Source organism: Aphelocoma coerulescens, chromosome 30 (assembly GCF_041296385.1).
Source record: "Aphelocoma coerulescens isolate FSJ_1873_10779 chromosome 30, UR_Acoe_1.0, whole genome shotgun sequence".
Taxonomy (NCBI): Eukaryota; Metazoa; Chordata; class Aves; order Passeriformes; family Corvidae; genus Aphelocoma; species Aphelocoma coerulescens.
In genome coordinates this window covers 483,624-505,864 of record NC_091043.1, presented here as the reverse complement: position 1 = coordinate 505,864, position 22,241 = coordinate 483,624, and the positions used below count along the sequence as shown (strand labels likewise).

General features: G+C 65.2%; 1 protein-coding gene across 8 annotated transcripts; it reads right to left on the bottom strand.

Moving 5' to 3' along the window:
- Positions 1-243: 243 nt before the first annotated feature.
- On the bottom strand, positions 244-22,167 carry PNPLA6 (patatin like phospholipase domain containing 6). Of its 8 annotated transcripts, XM_068997943.1 has the most exons (37): positions 22,093-22,167; positions 20,517-20,579; positions 20,367-20,426; positions 19,375-19,450; positions 19,210-19,292; positions 19,026-19,126; positions 18,148-18,300; positions 16,910-17,069; positions 16,384-16,464; positions 15,986-16,114; positions 15,824-15,904; positions 15,616-15,724; positions 15,432-15,518; positions 15,248-15,345; positions 14,097-14,324; positions 12,950-13,027; positions 12,587-12,792; positions 11,722-11,853; positions 11,518-11,641; positions 11,285-11,398; positions 10,846-10,921; positions 10,626-10,766; positions 9,443-9,506; positions 9,204-9,372; positions 8,185-8,367; positions 7,959-8,077; positions 7,370-7,526; positions 6,892-7,008; positions 6,732-6,801; positions 5,971-6,087; positions 4,950-5,066; positions 3,437-3,585; positions 2,213-2,365; positions 1,627-1,743; positions 949-1,045; positions 748-836; positions 445-612 (listed from the first exon to the last, which is right to left on the bottom strand). In XM_068997943.1, the coding sequence occupies exons 2-37, from the start codon at positions 20,547-20,549 to the stop codon at positions 532-534; spliced, it is 4,149 nt and encodes a 1,382-aa protein (XP_068854044.1). In that variant the 5' UTR covers positions 20,550-20,579; positions 22,093-22,167; the 3' UTR covers positions 445-531. The 8 variants fall into 8 exon arrangements, with proteins under 8 accessions (XP_068854043.1, XP_068854044.1, XP_068854049.1 ...); XM_068997948.1 differs by lacking the exon at positions 5,971-6,087; XM_068997941.1 differs by lacking the exon at positions 20,367-20,426 and having other exon boundaries at positions 19,210-19,290; positions 22,093-22,161.
- Positions 22,168-22,241: the final 74 nt, after the last annotated feature.

Genomic DNA, 22,241 nt, shown 5'->3' with positions numbered 1-22,241 from the left:
GAGCGCTTTAACTTGAAACGAACGAACCGCGTCAGTAACAACGAATTCATTAATAATAATTAATAATTAATTAATAATTAATAACCCATCCAGCCCGCCTGGATTTAAATAATAACCGTTAAAAAAGAACCGGAAACAAGGAAAATTTACAGCATCGCCCCCCCCCCCCAAACCCCGCCCTGGGGGGGGGGGTCTGGGACAGTGCAACAGTGCGGGGGGGGGAGGGGACATTGGGGGGGTCCCAGCCCCCTCCGTGTCACCCCGGGCGGGGGGGGGACATTGGGGACACTGGGGGGACATTGGGGGGACACTGGGGGGTCTCAGCCCTCCCCCGGTGTCACCCTGGGGCCACCCATGGAGGGGCGGGGGACACTGGGGGGACATTGGGGGGACACTGGGGGTCCCGGGCCCCGTGGGAAAGTGCCAGAACATGGGGGAGGGGCGGGGACCCCCCCCAGATTTGGGGTGGGGAAGGGGAGGGGACACCCCCAATTTGGGGTGGGGGAGGGGAGGTAGAGCCGTGAGGGTCCCTCAGAAGCCGTCGGAGTCCAGCGGGGGGGGCGGGGGGGTCCCGGCCGCGCTCGGACGGTGCCGAAGGGGCTTCTCCTCCTCCTGGGGACACGGGGGGGAACACTCAGGGACCTTTGGGACCCCCGAGCGCAGGGTCCCACGGGCGGGCTCAGGCCACCCCCTCCCCGCCCCCGTTCCCACTCGCCCCCCGTTTTTGGGGTCCCCGCGGTCACTCACGGCCTCCAGCGACGCCAGGAACGCGTCCTCCTCGCCCCGCAGCGACTCCGGGCCCTCGTCCTCGTACTCGGTCAGGTAATCGGACTCCTCTGCGGGCAGCGGGGCTGGCGGTCAGTCCCCGGCCCCGGCCCTCTCCCCGCTCCGTCCCCGCTCTCCCTGCCCTGTCCCCGCTCTCCCCCCGCTCCGTCCCCGCGCTGTCACCGTCGCCGTAGCCGTCGCTCAGGTAGGGCTGCGCGGGCTCGATGCGCGACACGATCTCGGCCAGGTCCGTGAAACCGGCGCTGGGACAGGTGAGCACCTGGGGGGACACGGGGGGCAGGTGAGGGGACACCTGAGAGGACACGGGGGACAGGTGAGGGGACACCTGGGGGGACACACGGGGGGACACAGGGGGGACACGGGGGGCAGGTGAGGGGACACCTGGGGGACACCTGGGGGGGACACGGGGGGGACATGTGAGGGGACACCTGGGGGGACACCTGGGGGGACACAGGGGAAGGTGAGGGGACACCTGGGGGGACACCTCAGAGGACACAGGGGACACCTAGGGGGACACCTGGGGGGACACAGCGGGGACAGGAGTGGGGCAAGGAAGGGACAAATGGGGCGAGGGGACAAAGGGAGGGACGGGAGAGGGACAAGGGGGACAAAGGGTGGCAGGAACAGGGTGGCAGCAGCACGGAGGTGCCAATGAGGGACACGAGGACACCGGGAGGGGACACAGAGGGGACAAGGGACATCCCTGAGACGGCCCCAAGGGTGACAAGGAAGGTGGCAAGGCCGGGGTGGCCCTGGGCAGGTCCATGAGGAGCCATCACCCCCCATGTCCCCAGGTGGCCCCAGGTGGCCCCAGCTGTCCCCAAGGTGGCCCCAGCTCACGTCCATGCGTTTGCTCTCGTAGAAGTCGGCCGAGCGCCGGTCCTTGACCATCTTCTCGATGATGTCCCCGCGGCTCCAGCCCTCGAACACCACCTTGCCGTGCTGGTAGCCGACGTCCTGGGGGGCAGCGGGCAGCGGTCAGCGGCACCCCCAGGGGACGGCCAGGACACCCAGTGATGGACCAGGACACCCAAGTGCTGAGCAAGGACCTCAAGTGATGACCAAGACACCTCAAGTGATGGCCAAGGACACTCCACTGATGGTCAAGGACACCCAACTGATGGTCAAGGACACTCTACTGATGAGCAGGACACCCAAGTGATGGCCAAGGACACCCAAGTGATGGTCCAGGACCCTCAGTTGATGGCCAAGGACACCCAAGGATGATTGGGGAGTCCCAAATGATGACCTGGACACCCCAAGTGACATCCTGGACACCCAACCGATGGCCAGGACACCACAAGGAACAGCCCTAAGGCCCCAACAATGGCCAGAGAACCCCAACGATGGCCAGAGAACCCCAACCCACATCTCGGAGCCCCCCAACCCCGCGCCTCCCACCCTTCCCAGCCCCCCCCAAACTCACGTAGATCTCGTCGAACTTCCCGAAGTCCATGGTCTTGAAGCGGTCGATGGGTGGCCGGATGTACTCGCAGTAGGAGCTGGACTTGACCACCTCCAGCTGCCGGACGCAGGACACGTAGGCCAGGCGCGACTGGATCTCCGCCATGTCCGGCACCTGCCGGGACACTCAGGACATTGCGGTTCGTGGAGAACCCCGATGAAGAATCAGAAGACCCCAAGGGTGGCCGGAGAACCCCAAGAAAGAGCCAGAACACCCCAACGATGACCACAACACCCCAACGATGGCTGGAGAACCCCAACGATGAGGAGAACACCCCAACAGTAGCCAGAACACCCCAACGATGACTGGAACACCCCAAGAAAGAGCCAGAACACCCCAACAATGGCTGGAGAACCCCAACGATGACAAGAACACCCCAACAATGGCCAGAACACCCCAACGATGACTGGAACACCCCAACAATGGCTGGAGAACCCCAACGATGACGAGAACACCCCAACAATGGCCAGAACACCCCAACGATGACTGGAACACCCCAACAATGGCTGGAGAACCCCAACGATGACCAGAACACCCCAACAATGGCCGGAGCACCCCAAGAAAGAGCCAGAACACCCCAACGATGGCTGGAGAACCCCAACAATGACTGGAACACCCCAAGAGTGGCCAGAACACCCCAACGATGGCCGGAACACCCCAATGATGACCAGAACACTCCAATGATGGCTGGAGAACACCAACAATGGCTGGGGAACCCCAACAATGACCAGAACACCCCAACGATGGCTGGAGACCCCCAACAATGACTGGAACACCCCAAGAGTGGCCAGAACACCCCAACGATGGCCGGAACACCCCAATGATGACCAGAACACCCCAACAGTAGCCAGAACACCCCAACGATGACTGGAACACCCCAAGAAAGAGCCAGAACACCCCAACAATGGCTGGAGACCCCCAACGATGACTGGAACACCCCAAGAGTGGCCAGAACACCCCAACAATGGCAAGAACGCCCCAACGATGACCAGAACACCCCAACGATGGCTGGAGAACACCAACAATGGCTGGAGAACCCCAACAGTGGTCAGAACACCCCAACGACGGCTGGAGAACCCCAACGATGACCAGAAGACCCCAACGATGGCTGGAGAACCCCAACGATGACCAGAACACCCCAGCGATGGCCGGAACACCCCCAGGGAGGTCACCCCGTGGCCTCACCTTGACCTTCTCGGCCCAGGGGTTGAGGCGCTTCCAGAGCAGCCACCAGCCCGACAAGGAGTCGCCGTAGTTGCACAGGTCGGTCTCGTCCTGGCTGCCCACGTCGATGGCGATGACCGTCTTGGCGCCCATGTTGCGCGCGATGTCGGCTGCGGGGGTGGACAGAGGGACAACGAGGGGTCAGCGGCGTTGAGGGGTCGGCCGGTGGCGCCACGAGGGGTGGTGGGGTCAGGGGGGGCGTGGAGGGCGGCCGGTGGCTCCAGCGTGGGGGACACCAGGAGGTGACGGAGGTCGTTGGCACAGGAGGGAGGGGGGACGGGCGGTGACGCCGAGGGACGGTGCCAGGAAATGGCTCGGAGGTGGAGGAGGATGAAGATGGTCTGAGGGGGTGGAGGAAGTCCTGGAGGACCCCAAGGAATGATGGTGACGATGATGATGATGATGATGATAGAGGAAGGTCATTTCCATGGAGAAGAGAATGGAGATGGTCCTGGGAGGACATGAAGGGATGATGACCATGATGATGACCATGATGATGATGATGATGATGATGATGAGGAAGGTGGCCTCGAACCCAAGGAGCCCATAGATGCCACCAGAGTCACCCAACGTGGTGACGATGATGCCGGATGGAGGAAGGTCCCCAGCACGTGAAGGGGACAAGGGTGACCTCCCAAGGCCCCCAGAGGTGACACAGAATGGCCGGAAGAGGAACATCAAGAGATGGACGGAGGTGCCGGGAGGTGAAGGAGGGCGGAGAGGACGCCTGGAGATGGCAACGTGCAGAGATGGACGGTGACGGGTGAAGGGGCCCCAGGAGGTCCCCGAGGGGACGGCGCAGGACGGAGACGGAGGCGGGTGGAGGATGGAAATCATCCAGGAAACCACCAGGAGGTGACACCAGGAGGTGACACCAGGGCTGCGACTCCTGGGACAGGTGACAGAGGGTGGAGATGCCCCAAGAGGGTGACCAGCACCGAGGACATCAAGAGATGATGGAAGAGGGATGGAAGATGGATCCTGACCACGGAAGTCCATGGAATGTTCTGGAAAACCGCCCAGAATGGAGAAGGCATCAAGAGATGATGGAAGATGGATGGATCCTGACCATGGAAAACCATGGAATGTTCTGGAAAACTGCCGGGCAGGGAGAGACGTCAAGACGTAGCGAAAGATGGACGGATCCTGCACGCGAAGGGACGCGGAATGTTCTGGAAAAGCGCCCGGGATGGAAAAGGCATTAAGACAGGATGGAAGAGGGACGCAAGACGGATGGATCCTGTCCACGAAAATCCACGGAATGTTCTGGAAAGCCGCCCAGCACAGCAAAAAACCGGCAGCGGCAGCAGCAGCCGGCCACCCCTGCCCATCACCGCCATCACCCAACGCCACCGAGAAGCCGCCAAACCGAGCCGTGGCCGTCCCTCCATCCTTCCATCCGTCCGTCCGTCCGTCCGTCCGTGCGCCAAACTCCCGCCCCGCGCCCGCGGTGCCACCGATGCCACCGACTTGCCTGGCAGGTTGTTGATGTAACCCCCGTCCATCAGCAAGTTGCCGTCCTTGGGGTCGCAGAGCGGGGGCAGGTACCCCGAGAGGGTCATGCTGGCGCGCACGTAGCGCCAGAGCGAGCCTGCGCCGGCGGGAACGCAACAAACGCCGTCAGCGCCGCCGCCCCGGCACCGGCACCCGCCCCGGGGGCGGCCGCCCCTCGCCGCTCGCTGCTCGCCCTGCCCGCGCCGGGACGTGTCTGCACCCCGAGGGTCACCCAGTGGGGAACCCAATGGAGAGCCCAAGGGGTCACCCAATGGAGAGCCCAAGGGGTCAACCAATGGAGAACCCAAGGGTCAACCAGTGGGACACCCAAGGGGTCACCCAATGGGACACCCAATGGAGAACCCAATGGAGAACCCAAGGGGTCACCCAATGGGACACCCAATGGAGAACCCAATGGAGAACCCAAGGGGTCACCCAATGGGACACCCAATGGAGAACCCAATGGAGAACCCAAGGGGTCACCCAATGGGACACCCAATGGAGAACCCAATGGAGAACCCAAGGGGTCACCCAATGGGACACCCAATGGAGAACCCAATGGAGAACCCAAGGGGTCACCCAATGGGCCACCCAATAGGGCACCCAATAGGGCACCCAATGGGACACCCAATGGGACACCCAAGGGGACACCCAATGGAGATCCCAAGGGGTCAACCAATGGAGAACCCAAGGGGTCACCCAATGGGACACCCAGTGGAGAACCCAAGGGGTCACCCAATGGAGAACCCAATGGGGCACCCAATGGGACACCCAACGGAGAACCCAAGGGGTCAACCAATGGGGCACCCCATGGCACACCCAAGGGGTCACCCAACGGGGCGCAGAGGAACCCTGGCGCGCCCTGAGTGGTGGTGCGGACGCTCCGGCTGTGGTTTTGGGGCTTTTTTGGTGGTTTTGGGGTATTTTTTGGTGTTCTAGGGTGGTTTTTTGGGGTTTTGCTGGCGGTTTTGGGGTCGGGCCCCGGCGAGCGAGGTGCTGACCTGGGACATTGTTAACATAGCAGCCGTCCACCAGCCAGTGGCTGTCCTTGGGGTCGCAGAGCGGAGGCAGGTAGGGGGTATAGGACGCACTGGCTCGGACGTAGCGCCAGAGGCTGCCTGGGGACGGAGAGGACACGGTCACGGCCACCGGGACCGCGGGGGCGACCCAGGAGGGGACCGGGGGGGGGAGGGGACGTTGGCAGCCAGCGGCGGGGGAGGGGGGTGGGTTAGAGGGGTCAGCGGGGATTAGTGGGCATTAGAGGCCAGCGGGCACGGGCAGGGCGAGGGCCACCGGGCAGCAGGGTGGCCGTGGACGGCTCAATGTCCCAGGTGAGCTCCGGCACCGGGCGAGGACGAGGGGCAGCCACCACAACGTTCCCACCACCATCACCAGGTCCCAACCACCACCGTGTCCCCACCACCACTGCCATGTCCCCACGGCCACCACCGTGTCCCCACAACCATGGCCCCAACACCACCACCACCACCGTGTCCCCACGGCCACCACCGTGTCCCCCCCCAGCACTGCCACCGCCACGTCCCCGTGCTGCACTGGGGGTTACTGGGGTTAGTGGTCAGCGGTGTTAGCGCCTCGTGCAGCCCCCGCTGTCCCCTCCCGCCCCACCACTGACCCCAAGGTGGGGTCAGCAGCAGCTGGTGGCTCTGGGAAGCCACCCCTGCCCCGTGTCCTCGCCGTCCCCCTCGGGATGCGGGGAGGTGACGCCGGTGTGGGTGCCCCGTGCCCCCCGGGGAGCTCTCACCGTCCGTGTGCACCCGCATGGCCGAGGCCGTGATGTCCGTGGTGACGTTGAAGTAGGGCAGCCACAGGTCCTGCGGGGACGGGACGGGCTGGGTGACACCGCGGGGACATCGGGGAGGGGCTCTGGGGGTGGCACGGGGCGCGGAGGGCGGGGGGCACACCTCGATCTGCTTGTCCTGGAAGACTCGGTTGATGCTGGCGTTGAAGGCCGAGCCCGAGAACATGGAGGTGATGGGGTAGGTGAGGTCCAGGACGGTCTCAAAAACGGAATTCATGCACTGGGGGGGGAGGAGGAGCAGGAGGAGGAGGAGGAAGAAAAATAAGGAGAGAAAAGGAGGAGAAAGGAGATGAAGGAAGAGGAGGAGCAAGAGGGAGAAGGAGGAGAAGGAGGAAGGAGATGAAGGAGGAGGAGAAACAGCAAAAAGAAAAGGAAGATGAGTAAGGACAGGAGGAGGAGGAAGAGGAGGAAGAAAAATAAGGACAGAAAAGGAGCAGAAAGGGGACAAAAGCACCCACCCTGGCCCCTGCCACCCACCCTGACCCCCTGGCACCCACCCTGGCCCACTCCCGTGCCCCCTGGCACCCACCCTGACCCCCTGGCACCCACCCTGGCCCACTCCCGTGCCCCCTGGCACCCACCCTGGCCCACTCCCGTGCCCGCTGCTTGGTGCGCACGGCGCTGCGCTCCTCGGCGTAGAGCGCCCCGATGAAGGCGCCGATGGAGGTGCCCCCCACCAGGTCGATGGGGATCCCCGACTCCTCCATGGCCTTGATGACCCCGATGTGGGAGCAGCCCCTGGAAATCGCGCAGGGATCGGGGTCAGGGAGGCCCTGTGGTGGTCACCAAAGAGGTTGGGGACAGGGGGACAGACAGGACGGGGACACAGGGACAGGGGGACACGGGATAGGGGGACAGAGGGACAGAGGGACACAAGGACACAGGGATGTGGGTATGGGGTCACAGGGCCACGGGCACACAGAAACAAGGGGACGTGGGTAGGGGCACACAGGGGCAGGGGGACACAAGGACAGAGGCACACAGGGACAAGGAGCACACAAGGACACGAGCACACAAGGACAAGGGGACACAAGGACAGGGGCACACAGGGACAGAGGCACACAGACATGCGGGCACGCAAAGCCATGGGCACACAAGGACACGGGCACACAGGGACAGGGACACACAGGGACACACAGGGACACACAGGGACACGGGCACAGCGCCCACCTGGCGCCGCCGCCGCCCAGCACCAGGGCGATGGTGTTGCCGGTGAGGACGCGCGCCAGGCGCGAGAAGTCGCTGTGGCGGTCGGCGCTCTTCTCGAACACCTTCTCGTACATCTCCCGCTGCGGGCGAGGGGCACGTGAGGGGGGACAGACACGGCGCGTGGCTGACGATGGCCGCGGCGGCGGTGGCCGCCCCCCGGGGCCGGCACAGGGGAGGGGACGCTCACCAGCTTGGCGGGGCTGCGGCGCGAGAAGACGCGGCGGGGGCAGCGGATGTGCAGGTGGCCGGAGCACCAGCTGCGCATGTTGAGCCACTCGACGGTGCGCGCCGGGCCGGGGCCGTCCTCGCGGTGCAGCAGCACCAGCTGCTTCAGCGCCCGCACCGCCGTGTTCTCCAGCATCTGCTCCAGCTGGGGCGGCCACCACGGGGTCACCGAGGGGCTGGGACACCCCTGGGACACCCCTGGGACACCCTTGTGCCGCCCCTGGAGCCCCGTGCCAAGCCCCAGAGCCTTGTCCCACCCTGTCCTTGTCCCACAGAGCCCTGGCCCTGGCGCACAGCTCTGTCCCAGCCCCCAGAGTGGGTAATGTCCCGTATCCCGTGTCCTTGTGTCCCCACGTCCCCCTGTGCCCACACGTCCGTGTCCCACTGTCCCACTCCCAGACCTGTCCCAGCTCCCCATCCCACCTCTCCCAGGTCCTTGTCCCACTGTCCCACCTCTCCCAGCTCCCCATCCCACCTCTCCCAGGTCCCTGTCACCCTGTCCCAGCTCCCCATCCCACCTCTCCCAGGTCCCTGTCCCACCTCTCCCAGCTCCCCATCCCACCTCTCCCAGGTCCCCGTCCCACCTCTCCCAGGTCCCCGTCCCACTGTCCCACCTCTCCCAGGTCCCCATCCCACCTCTCCCAGGTCCCTGTCCCACCTTTCCCAAGTCCCTGTCCCTGTCCCACCTTTCCCAAGTCCCTGTCCCACCTCTCCCACCTATCCCAGGTCCCTGTCCCACCTCTCCCAGGTCTCCATCCCACCTCTCCCAGGTCCCTCTCCTACCTCTCCCAGATCCCTGTCCCTCCCAGGTCCCTGCCCCACCTATCCCAGGTCCCTCTCCCACCTCTCCCAGGTCCCTGTCCCACTGTCCCACCTCTCCCAGGTCCCTGTCCCACCCCGAGGTCGCTGTCCCACCTCTCCCAGGTCCCTGTCCCCCTGTCCCACCTCTCCCAGGTCCCTGTCCCCCCTCCCAGGCCCCACCTCGCCCAGGGCGGGCTCCTGGTCGCCCAGCCCCACGATGAGGATGCAGTCGGCCTGGCGGATGCAGCGCAGCGTCCAGGGGGTCAGCGTGCAGTCGGTCTGGTAGAGGACGATGCGGTGGATGTCCTCCTGCTGCGCCAGCCAGCCGGACAGCCGGTACTCCTGGATGCTGCCCGGGGGCACGGAGCGGTCAGCGCGGCCTGGGGGCACGCGGGGACGCCGCGCCCCACCGCCGTTACCTCTCCAGGGCCGAGGAGCCCAGGCGGGCGCGGATGATGTCGCTGGTGAGGAGCAGCGTGGGACCTGCGGAGGGAGGGACGTGGTCATCGGCCTGGGGCTGCGGTCATCTGCAGGCCGTGGGGCTGTGGCCACCATGCCATGGGGTTGTGGTCATCTCCAGGCCATGGGGCTGTGGTCACCATGCCATGGGGTTGTGGTCATCTCCAGGCCATGGGGCTGTGGTCACTACCATGCTGTGGTCACCACCATGCCATGGGGTTGTGGCCATCTCCAGGCCATGGGGCTGTGGTCACCACCATGCCACGGTCACCACCATGCCATGGGGCTGTGGTCATCTCCAGGCCATGGGGCTGTGGCCACCACCATGCTGTGGCCACCATGCCATGGGGTTGTGGTCATGTCCAGGCCATGGGGCTGTGGTCACCACCATGCTGTGGCCACCATGCCATGGGGTTGTGGTCATCTCCAGGCCATGGGGCTGTGGTCACCACCATGCTGTGGCCACCATGCCATGGGGTTGTGGTCATCTCCAGGCCATGGGGCTGTGGTCACCATGCCATGGGGTTGTGGTCATCTCCAGGCCATGGGGCTGTGGTCACCACCATGCCACGGGTCACCATCATGCCATGGGGCTGTGGTCATCTCCAGGCCATGGGGCTGTGGTCACCACCATGCTGTGGTCACCACGCCATGGGGCTGGGGTCATCTCCAGGCCATGGGGCTGTGGTCACCATGCCATGGGGTTGTGGTCATCTGCAGGCCATGGGGCTGTGGTCACCACCATGCCACGGTCACCACCATGCCATGGGGCTGTGGTCATCTCCAGGCCATGGGGCTGTGGCCACCACCATGCTGTGGCCACCATGCCATGGGGTTGTGGTCATGTCCAGGCCATGGGGTTGTGGTCATCTCCAGGCCATGGAGTTGTGGTCACCACCATGCTGTGGTCACCATCGTACCATGAGTCTGTGGTCATCTCCATGCCGTGGTCATCACCACGCCAATGGTCGCCATCACACCATGAGCTTGTGGCCACCGTGCCACCACCGTGCCGTGGTCACCCTCACGGTGCCCACCACAACCAAGACCACCCCGTGGGGCTGCAACCACCACCACCCCCAGGTCGCCAGGGTGCCACGGGCCCGCGGTCACTGTGCCCTGGTCACTGCCGTGGTCACTCACCGATGGCGTTGAGCGCGTGCTGCAGCTCCAGCGTGAAGGCCGCCATGGGCACCTCGTCGCACACGGGCAGCACCGCCACCGTCGACAGGTTGCTGGTGGGGTTGATGGGCTCCGAGCTGGAAGCCATGCCCAGGCCGGACCCTGGGTGGACACGGACAAGTGGACACGCTGCTCCGGTGATGGCCGCCAGCCCCGGAGAGGTCAGCCCGTTGTCCCCCACCTGCGAAGGGCCCGCGGAGCTGCTGGAGGTTCCCCAGGATCTTCTGGCTCAGGAGGTGGATGAGGCGGGTGACGACCTGCGGGGACAAGGACACGGATGGCCACGGCCATCGGAGCTGGCAGAGAGCCGGTAACAGCCCGGACCCGTGTCCTACGGGACTTTTTGGGTGCCACCACCACCGTCTGTCCTTGGAGACCTCAGGTGCCACCACCCCTCGCCCCTGGGGACCTCAGGTGCCACCACCCCTCGCCCCTGGGGTCCTCAGGTGCCACCAACCCCATCCACCTGAAGACCTCAAGCGCCACCATCCCTTCACCCGCTCTCCTCCTCCAACAGCTTCGTTAACTCCCTAATTCCAGCTGGTTTTAATTAGAGGTGGGGGCCAGCAGCCAGGCCGTGGGGACACGGGGACACCCCCGAGGGGCCACCCAGGGGCTACCTGTGGGTATCTGCGCTTGATGTTGTTGAGAGTCCCCTCGGGCAGCTTGGCCAGCTCCGTGTCCCTCACCGCGTGCACCGTGGTGGCCCGGGGCTGCCGCGTCAGCGCCTCCACCTGCAGGACGAGGCCGTGGAGGAGCCGAGGTGGTCCCCGAGGTGGTCCCCAAGGTGGTCCCCGAGGTGGTCCCCGAGGTGGTCCCCGAGGTGGTCTCCACCCGCGGGGGCGGCACTCACCACGCCCACGAGGTCACCGCGGCCGTACTCGCCCACCAGCTCCTTCTTGCCGCTGCCCTTCTGGATGACGGAGCGCAGCCGCCCGTTGAGCACGATGTAGGTGCAGTCCGACTTGTCCCCCTGCCTGGGGACAGCGCTGGTGGCACCTCGAGGCCTGGGCGGCCCACCCCGAGCCGAGGTGGACGCCTGGGAGCGGTCACTCACCTGTAGAGCGCCCGGCCAGCCTCTACGGCCATCCAGTCGATGGCGAAGTCCATCTGGCGCACGAAGGGCGACATGCGGGCGGCCACGGTGTGGGCCACGCTCAGCACCACGCTGGGCTGCTCCCGCATGATCCTGGGGGACAACACGCGGGAGGTCACGGTGGTGACCCCGAAACGGCCCCCTGGAGGTGGGGAACCCACCGGGATCACGGATCCGACCGATGGCCTCGCTCGGGACACCCCAAAATCCCACCCTGGCGCTGGGACCGTTCCGTGGGGAGATGTTCTGGTGTCCCACCACCCTCGGGGGGAAGAACCTTCTCCTGATGTCCTCACCCCACCTTCTCCTGGTACTTCAGGTCCTGTCACCGGCGCCACAGCAGAGATCAGCGCTGGCCACGAGGAAGGTGAGGAGCTCGAGAACGTTCCATGTCCCCTCAGCCCCTCCAGACCCTCCTCATCTTGGTGGCCTCCTCTGGACCCTCCCCAGTGGTTTCCCATCTCAGTGAACTTCCAAACCCTCCTCACCCTGGTGGCCTCCTCTGGACACTCCCCAATGGTTTCTCATCTCAGTGACCTTCCAGACCCTCCTCACCCTGGTGGCCTCCTTCGGACACTTCCGAGGTTGAACTTCCTTATCTCAGCAACCTTCCACACCCTTCCTTGTCCTCTTGGGACACTAGCCCACGGTTTAATTTCCTTATCTCAATGACCCTCCAGACCTTCCTCATCCTGGCGCCCTCTTGGACGCTCCCCAACCATTTCACCTCTTTTTTTCATCCAGCTTGAGGCCACCCCAGCGCCGGACGCAGCAGGACCGACCCACGCCAGGCCGGGTGACCGCCCCCAAAGGAGGCCGGACTCACTCGTAGAAGTCGGACTTGGAGATCTTGAGGAAGGTGCAGTCGCGGTTGGCCTTGATGGTGAAGATGAGGGGCTCCCCGGTGAGCACGGCCAGCTGTCCCACCAGCTCGCCGGGCTGCGTCAGGAACAGGCACACGTCCTCCTCCTTGTCGATCATGCGCTGGTACACGTGCAGGCAGCCCCAGAGCACGAAGTGCAGGCTCACGTCCTGCCGGGAACGCCGCTCGTCACCTCCTGGGGACCTCCTGGCACCCCACGGGGTCACCGGGGATCCAGAGGGCCACCAAGTTCTTCTGGTTGTCACCACCCCGGCGGCTCTGGGGTTGTTTCTGCCCGGAAAGGAGGTGATGGTCCCCAAAACCCACCTGGTCGCCCTGGCGGGCGATGACCGTCCCGCCTTTGGCGTGGTGGAGCAGGACGCGGTTGTTGAGGAGAGAAGGGTCCTGGAGGGAAGGACGGGACCGTTGTGGGGTCACCATGAGGACAGAGGGTCACCAGGAGGTCATGGAGGCCACCAGGAAGCGATGGGGACCACCATGAGGAAAGGGGAACCCAGCCCAAAGTGATGGGGGACCACCCTAAAGAGACTGGGGACCACCCTGAGGTCACAAGGACCACCTCAAAGCGATGGGGACCACCCTAAAGAGACCAGGGACCACCCCAAAGAGACTAGGGACCACCCTAAGGTCACAGAGACCACCCCAAAGTGATGGGGACCACCCTAAAGAGACCAGGGACCACCCCAAAGAGACCAGGGACCACCCCAAAGAGACCGGGGACCACCCTAAAGAGACTGGGGACCACCCTAAGGTCACAGGGACCACCCCAAAGAGACTGGGGACCACCCTGAGGTCACAGAGACCACCCCAAAGTGATGGGGACCACCCTAAAGAGACCAGGGACCACCCCAAAGAGACCGGGGACCACCCCAAAGTGATGGGGGACCACCCTAAAGAGACTGGGGACCACCCTAAGGTCACAGGGACCACCCCAAAGAGACTGGGGACCACCCTGAGGTCACAGGGACCACCCCAAAGTGATGGGGGACCACCCCAAAGAGACCGGGGACCACCCTGAGGTCACAGGGACCACTTTAAGAAGAGCAGGGAGCACCCCAAAGAGATGTGGGATCCCCCCGGGCTCACAGGGAGCACCCCAAAGAGATGTGGGATCCCCCTGGGCTCACAGGGAGCGCCCCAAAGAGATGTGGGATCCCCCTGGGCTCACAGGGAGCGCCCCAAAGAGATGTGGGATCCCACCGGGCTCACAGGGAGTACCCCAAAGAGATGTGGGATCCCCCTGGGCTCACAGGGAGCGCCCCAAAGAGATGTGGGATCCCCCTGGGCTCACAGGGAGCGCCGCGCGGTGACCGAGATCCACCGCGAGACGACGGCGACGCACCCCAAAGTGACCAGCAGCCACCAGGAAGGTGACCACCGGTGACCACCAGAAACCCTCCGCGACCCCACAGAAGCCCACGCAGAGCCCCGCTGACCCCGGGGCCGCCCTCACCTCGACCTTCATGAGCTTGATGAGCTCCCGCTTGGCCTCCTCGAAGATGTCGCTGCTCTGGCGGCCCTGGTAGGGCCCGAAGGGACACGTCCCCGTCCCCGTGCCCGTGCCCGTCCCCGTGCCCATCCCCGCGCCCGCGTCCTCCTCGCAGGAGCTGTAGTGGTAAATCCCCGAGGGCTGCTCCTCCAGCGTCACCGACTTGCGCTCCTTGGGCTCCTGCGACACCGACTGCGCGGCACCGACGGCGCCGGGGTGAGGCGGGATGGGGGGCGGGATGGGGGGCGGGATCTGGGGGGGTTTCCGGGGGTATTTGGGGGTGATTCGAGGTGGGGTTCAGGGGGGATTTGGGGTGGGATTTGCGGTGGGATCTGGGGGGGTTTCCGGGGGTATTTGGGGGTGATTCGAGGTGGGGTTCAGGGGGGATTTGGGGTGGGATTTGCGGTGGGATCCAGGGAGGATTCGGGGTGGATTCAGGGGGGATTTGAGGTGGGACTCGGGTGGATTCAGGGTGAATTTGGGGCGAGATTCAGGGGGGATTTGGGGTGGGATTTGTGGTGGGATCCAGGGAGGACTCGGGGTGGATTCAGGGGGGATTTGGGGTGGGATTCAGGGGGGGTCAGGGTGGGATCCAGGCAGGATTCGGAGTGAATTCAGGGGAGATTTGGGGTGGATTCAGAGGGGTTCGGGGTGGATTCAGGGGGGAATTGGGGTGGGATTTGGGTGGGATCCAGGGAGGATTCGGGGTGGATTCAGGGGGGATTTGAGGTGGGACTCGGGTGGATTCAGGGTGCATTTGGGGTGAGATTCAGGGGGGAATTGGGGTGGGATTCAGGGGGGTTCAGGGTGGGATTTGAGGTGGGATCCAGGAAGGATTCGGGGTGGATTCAGGGGGGATTCAGGGTGGATTCGGGGTGGGACTCAGGGGTGGATTCAGGGTGGGATGCGGGGGGGGGATTTGAGGTGGGATTCAGGGGTGGATTCAGGGTGGATTCAGGGTGCATTTGAGGTGGGATTCAGAGTGGATTCAAGGTGGATTCAGGGTGCATTTGAGGTGGGATTCAGAGTAGATTCAGGATAAGACTCAGGGGTGGATTCTGGCTGGGATTTGGGGGGGGATTTGGGGTAGGATTCCGGGGCAGACCCGGCCGTACCTGCCCAAAGGCGCCAGAGCTGTCCTCCTGCAGCGACACCGAGATGCGGCCGCGCTCGTAGGCCATGTCGAAATCCGAGCGGGGACCCTTCTGGATGCCTGGCAGGGGTCACGGGGGGGGGAGAGGGGGTCACAAAACCGGGACAAAGCCACCCCTGGGTGACAGCCACACCCCCGGAACCCACCCGAGATATCCACGGGCATGGAGATGCAGCGGCTCAGCGGCGGCGGCACCGCCGGGGTCTCTAGGCCGGCAGCTTTCATCAGCTCGGCTGCGGGACAAGACCACCCCAAAACTGAGTAGGAAGCAGCAGAGACCCCACAAATGATTGGGGTGGGGGGGGGTCTAGGACCCCGTGGGCGTCTCACCCGTGTCCCGGCCCTCGTCGGTGCCGCCCAGGCCGCGCTTGCCGTGCCGGACGGGGCTGGTGCGGGCGGCGTGGCCGGGCTGCGGGAAGAGCCGCAGGGGCTGCATGTCCTGGAGGTTTGGGGACAGAGGGACATCAGAGCGGCTGGGGGGACACCAGAGGGGTCCAGAGCCAGCGCAGGACCCGTCCGAATTGCGGCCTGAACTCACGTGGCTGAAGAGCTCGTTGGTCAGCCCCAGGTAGTTGTGCAAGGCCAGGAAGGTGACGCGCTGCAGCCGCACCATGATGATCTGCACAAGGACACCGAGCCACCGTCGGTCCCCTGTCACCCCCCAGGGACATCCCGGGGGTCGCCCAGACCCCAAACTCACCTGCACCACCCTCACCAGGCTCTCGGGGTACTTCTCGAAGACGGCCGAGAAGGCCTCGACCGGCAGGCGCAGCACCGTGGAGTCCTCGGCCGCGCGGGCGCAGACCGTCCGGTACGGCCGCTGGTGGCCCTGGGGACAGCCTGGGGGTCAGGGGGCACAGCGGGGCCGTCCTGGCCACGGACGGGGCTTGGGGGCAGCTGGGGACTGCTGAAGGGCGTGGGTGGCACCGGGGTTTGGGGTGGTCGTGGTTGGGCTGGAGGAGTTTGAGGAGAGTCACGGTTGGGGTCAGGATGGTCATGGTTGGGTTGGAGGGGCTTGGGGACAGCCTGGGGGGGCTTGGGGACAGCCTGGGGGGGTTTGGGGACAGCCTGGGGGGGGTTCGGGGACACCGGTGGTACCGTGATGACGTCCAGGATGCTGAGCAGGCTGTGGACGCTGTCCCCAGGAAACACCTCCTTCATCACCGTCTCCTTCCCGTCCTGCCAGGACACGCCCCGTGTCACCCCTGCTGTCCCCTGGGTGTCCTTGCGGTGTCCCTGGCGTCCCCCACGTGTCCTGAGACATCTCTAGCTGTCCCCTGTGTGTCCCTGAGATGTCTCTGGGTGTTCCTGGCTGCCCCCGGATACCCCCCAGATGTCCCCACATGTCCGCTGGGTGTCCTTGCGGTGTCCCTGGTGTCCCCCATGTGTCCTGAGACATCTCGAGGTGTCCTGTGTGTCCCTGAGGTGTCCCCCAAATGTCCCCAGGTGTCTCACGAGTCTCCCTGGTGTCCCCCAGCTGTCCCAGGGTGTCCCCACATGTCCCTGGCTTGACCCTCAGCTGTCTCCAGGTGCTCCCCCAGCTGTCCCAAGGTGTCCCTGGAGTCCCCCAGATACCCTTCAGTGTCCCCAAACATCCCCCTGATGACCCCAGGTGTCCCCTGACCGTCTCGGTGAGCAGCAGCTCCAGTTTCCCCTCCTGCAGGACGTAGATGCTGGTGTCGGGCTGGCCCGGCCGGAACACGTCCTCGCCCTGCTGGCACTGCTGGAACACCATGTGCTTGCACAGCTCCAGGAACAGCGGCTTCTCAAAGTGCCCCAGCACCCTGCGGGGACAGAGGGGACAGCGGCGTCACCGCGGGGACAGCCGGGACAGCGGGGACAGCACGGGGACAGGGGGGACAGAGGGGACACCACGGGGACAGAGGGGACACCACGGGGACACCACGGGGACAGAGGGGACAGCGGGGACAGCGCGGGGACAGCACGGGGACAGAGGGGACAGAGGGGACAGAGGGGACAGCGGGGACACCACGGGGACAGCGGGGACAGCGGGGACACCACGGGGACAGCGGGGACACCACAGGGACACCACGGGGACAGCGGGGACAGCCGGAGCTGCCCCGGACAGGGGGATGCAGGGAATCCACTTGGAGGAGCTGTCCGAGGGTGGAGCTCGGTCCCTGCGGTCAAGTCCTGACCCTCAGACCCTGATCCTGAGGCCAGCGGTGGACGCTGACCCCATAAATGGATCCTGAGCCCGTGGATGGATCCTGAGCCCATCGATGGATCCTGAGCCCATCAATGGATCCTGAGCCCATAAATGGATCCTGAGCCCATCGATGGATCCTGAGCCCATCGATGGATCCTGAGCCCATCGATGGATCCTCATCCCATAAACGGATCCTGAGCCCATGGATGGATCCTCATCCCATAAACGGATCCTGAACCCATGGATGGATCCTGAGACCATAAATGGATCCTCATCCCATAAACAGATCCTGAGCCCATGGATGGATCCTGACCCCAAAAATGGATCCAGAGACCATAAATGGATCCTCATCCCATCAATGGATCCTAAGCCCGTGGATGGATCCTCATTCTATAAACGGATCTTGAGCCCATGGATGGATCCTCATCCCATAAACGGATCCTGAGCCCGTGGATCAATCCCAACCCCGTGGACAATCCCAATCTCAGGGATGAATCCTGATCCCAAAGACGGATCCTCATCCCAAAGCCAGATCCCGACCCCAGGGACGGATCCCGCCCCCTCCCTGCAGGACCCTCACCCTAAACCCGCCATGGCTGGATCCCCATCTCAGGGATGAATCCCCATCTCAGGGACGGACCCCGAGCCCAGGGTGGACCCCGAGCCCAGGGACAGAGCCTGCGGCCGCTCACCGGACGTTCTTGAGCATGTAGAGCACCTCGGAGGGCAGGTGCGAGCTGGCCACGTCGAACTCGGTCAGGTCGGCCTCCAGCACCGAGGGCGGCGGCTCCTTCAGCTGCAGCGTGGGCGGCTCCTTCTGGATGCGCAGGAAGCTGGCCGAGACCCTGGGGACAGCGTGGGGACGGCGTGGGGACGGCTGGGTACCCGTGGGGACAGCGTGGGGACAGCGTGGGGATGGCTGGGTACCCGTGGGGACAGCGTGGGGACGGCGTGGGGACACGGTGGGGACATCACAGGGATGGCCATGTACCCGTGGGGACAGCGTGGGGACAGCCATGTACCTGTGGGGACAGCGTGGGGACAGCATGGGGACACCACAGGGATGGCCCTGTACCCGTGGGGACAGCGTGGGGACAGCCATGTACCCATGGGGACAGCGTGGGGACACCACAAGGACACCACAGGGATGGCCATGTACCCGTGGCGACAGCAAGGACATGGTGGGGACACCACGGGGATGGCTGTGTACCCGTGGGGACAGCATGGGGACACCATGGGGACAGCCATGTACCCGTGGGGACAGCAGGGACACCGCAGGGATGGCTGTGTACCCATGGGGACAGTGTGGGGACACCGCAGGGACACCACAGGGATGGCCATGTACCCGTGGGGACAGTGTGGGGACACCACGGGGACAGCCATATACCCATGGGGACAGCAGGGACACCGCGGGGACACAGGGACCCGCCCCGGGTGCTCGCACAGCTGCAGGAACCCCCAGCACCCTGCAGGGACAGCAGTGCCTCGGGGGGGACAGCGGTGACACCGCGGGGACACTGCAGGGACCGCCGGCCGCAGCCACGGCACGGCCACCGCGGCGTCCGCTCACTTCTTGGCGATGCTCAGCACCTTCAGCTTCTTGCGGCTGCGCGGCCGCGCGGCGCCGCTGGACACGCTGGCGTCCACCAGGGAGGACGTGGACTGGGACACCTGGGGGAGGGGACGGGGCGCCGCGGTGTCACCCGGGGCTGGCGGTGGCCCGGCGCCGGCCCCGCTGCCACCCCGAGGGTCACCTTACGCATGATCTTGCGGCTGTAGAACAGGACCTTGTCCCGCTTGCGGAAGCGATACCGGGGCGGCTCCTGCGCGGGGACCTCTGGGGACACCGAGGGGACGGCGTGAGCGAGCCGCGGCACCGCCACCGCCGTCCCCAGGGCCACCGCGGGGCTGGCACTCACTCCTGCGGCGCAGCCACCAGCCCAGCACGGCGACGGCCATGATGGCCACGGCGAGGCCCAGGACGGTCCAGAGCACCTGCGGAGGGACGGCGGGAGGTGACCGACGGCCTGGGGGCACGGGAGGGGCTCGGGGACAAGGACACGGCCCCAGGGGACGAGGCTGCGTCCCCTCAGCGGTGCTGAGCCGCAGTGGGGGCGTGGGGACACTGGGGATACTGGGGACACTGGGGACACTGGGGACACTGTCCCTAGGGACACTGGGGACATGAGGACATGAAAATACTGGGGACACTGTCCCTAGGGACACTGGGGATACTGGGAACACTGGGGACATGGGGACACTGGGGACATGAGGACACTGGGGATACTGGAGACACGAGGACACTGGGGACACTGTCCCTAGGGACACTGGGGACATGGGGACACTGGGGACATGAGGACACTGGGGATACTGGGGACACTGGGGACACTCTCCCTACGGACACTGGGGACACTGGGGACACTGGGGATACTGGGGACACGAGGACACTGTCCCTACGGACACTGGGGATAGTGGGGACACTGGGGACACTCTCCCCTCTCCCTACAGACGCTGGGGATACTGGGGACACGGGGGACACTCTCCCTACGGACACTGGGGACATGGGGACACTGGGGACATGAAGACACTCTCCCTACGGACACTGGGGATACTGGGGACACTGGGACACCATCCCTGGGGACACGGGGACACTGTCCCTGGGGACTGGGGACATGGGGACACTGGGACACCATCCCTAGGGACACTGGGGACACTGGGGACATGGGGACACTGTCCCTAGGGACACTGGGGATACTGGGGACACTGGGGACACTGGGGACATGGGAACACTGGGGATACTGGGACACTTGGGACATGGAATTGGGGGACACTGGGGACACAGAATGTGGGGACACTGGGGACGCAGGACACGGGGACAGAGGGACACCAGGCCGTCGGGGGCACGGCTCACCGCGCGCGCCGGGAGCTGCTCCCCGCTGAAGGCCGCCAGCAGCCCCCTCAGGACCGTGCTCTGCGGGGACAAGGGACAGCTGAGCCCCGGCGTCCCCCCCTCCCCGGGCCTGGGGACACCGGGCGTGACGGCGACAGGGCCATGTCCCACCTCGGCCTCCTGCTGCGACTCGCTCTGCCCCATGGCCGGGGGGGGCTCTGCCCATCCGAAATCCTGCCAAAAACCGGGGGGAAAAGGGGACAAAGGAGCAGCTGGGGACACGCGGTGGCACCGAGGGACGCCCAGGTGGCACCGAAGGACGCCCAGGTGGCACCTCACAGCGGGGAAAAGCCGGGTCCTGGGTGTCCCCAGGGTGTCCCCAGGGTGTCACCGTCACGGTGGGGACTTTGGTGTCCCCTCCCTGTGGCACGGACAGGAACCGGCTGTGACAGCGCCGGTCACCGTGCCAAGGCCACCAGGCGCTGTCACCCGTCCCCGTTGTCACCCCATCGGTGCCACCACCGGGCCTGGCCCTGCTGTGCCCCCTCCCCCACCACGTCCTCTGTCCCCACCGTCCCCCCCCGTCCTCGCCAAGGACACCCCGGGGAGGTGACGGTGGCACCGGTGACAGAGGCTGGCACGTGTCACCCCCCCCCCCTCCCCCCGCTGCCACACCGTGGTGGTGGCACCGGGGCCTGGGGACACCCCCAGGGCCCCTCCAGGTGACAACAACCCCCCCCCATCGTCCCCAAGAGCCCCCCCAAATTACCCCACCCCCCCCCAAGGCTTTATTGCACTGCCCCCTCCCCAACTGCCCCACCCCAAAATTGCCCCCCTTATGTTTATCGCCCCCTCTTAAAGCCGTTATAACCCCCACACGAATTAATTACCCGTCACGAGTTAATCACTCCCTCGCACCTTAGTTCCCTTCCTTATGCGTTAATTACCCCCTCACACCTTAATTACCCCCTCATAAATCACCCCCCCAGGGTCGTTATTGCCCCCTCAGGCCCCGTTGCCACCCCATGCGTTAATTACCCCCTCATACTTTAATTACCCCCTCATAAATCACCTCCCCGAGCCGTTATTGCCCCTCCCGGGCCATTATTGCCCCCTCAGGCCCCGTTACCACCCCATGCGTTAATTACCCCCTCATACTTTAATTACCCCCTCATAAATCACCCCCCCAGGGCCGTTATTGCCCCTCCCGGGCCGTTATTGCCCCCTCAGGCCCCGTTGCCACCCCATGCGTTAATTACCCCCTCACACCTTAATTGCCCCCTCATAAATCACCTTCCAGGGCCGTTATTGCCCCCTCAGGCTCCGTTGCCACCCCATGCGTTAATTACCCCCTCACACCTTAATTACCCCCTCATAAATCACCCCCCCCCGCCGTTATTGCCCCCTCAGGCCCCGTTGCCACCCCGTGCGTTAATGACCCCTCACACCTTAATTACCCCCTCATAAATCACCTCTCCGAGCCGTTATTGCCCCTCCCGGGCCGTTATTGCCCCTCCCGGGCCGTTATTGCCCCCTCAGGCCCCGTTACCCCCCCCCGGCCTCTCGCTCCCCTCAGCGCTTCCCCTTCCCCACAACTGCACTCACACCCCCCCCCCCGCCACACCTTCGCCCCCTCCCGGACCCCCAGAGCCGGTAAAGCTCCCCCGGTGCCCCCCCCCACCCGGTGAAGCCCCCCCGGGACCCCTCGGGATCCTCCCGGTACCCCCGCCCCCCCCCCTCCCCTCACCGGCCGCCGGTCTCGGCCCGCTCCGGCCCTGGCGGCGGCCGCGGCCCCCGCGCCGTCATGGCCCCTTTAAGGCCGTCCCGCCTCCCGTATGACGTCACTCAGCAGCGCCAACCCCATCGCGGCGCGGCCGCCATGTTGGGAAGGTCAAG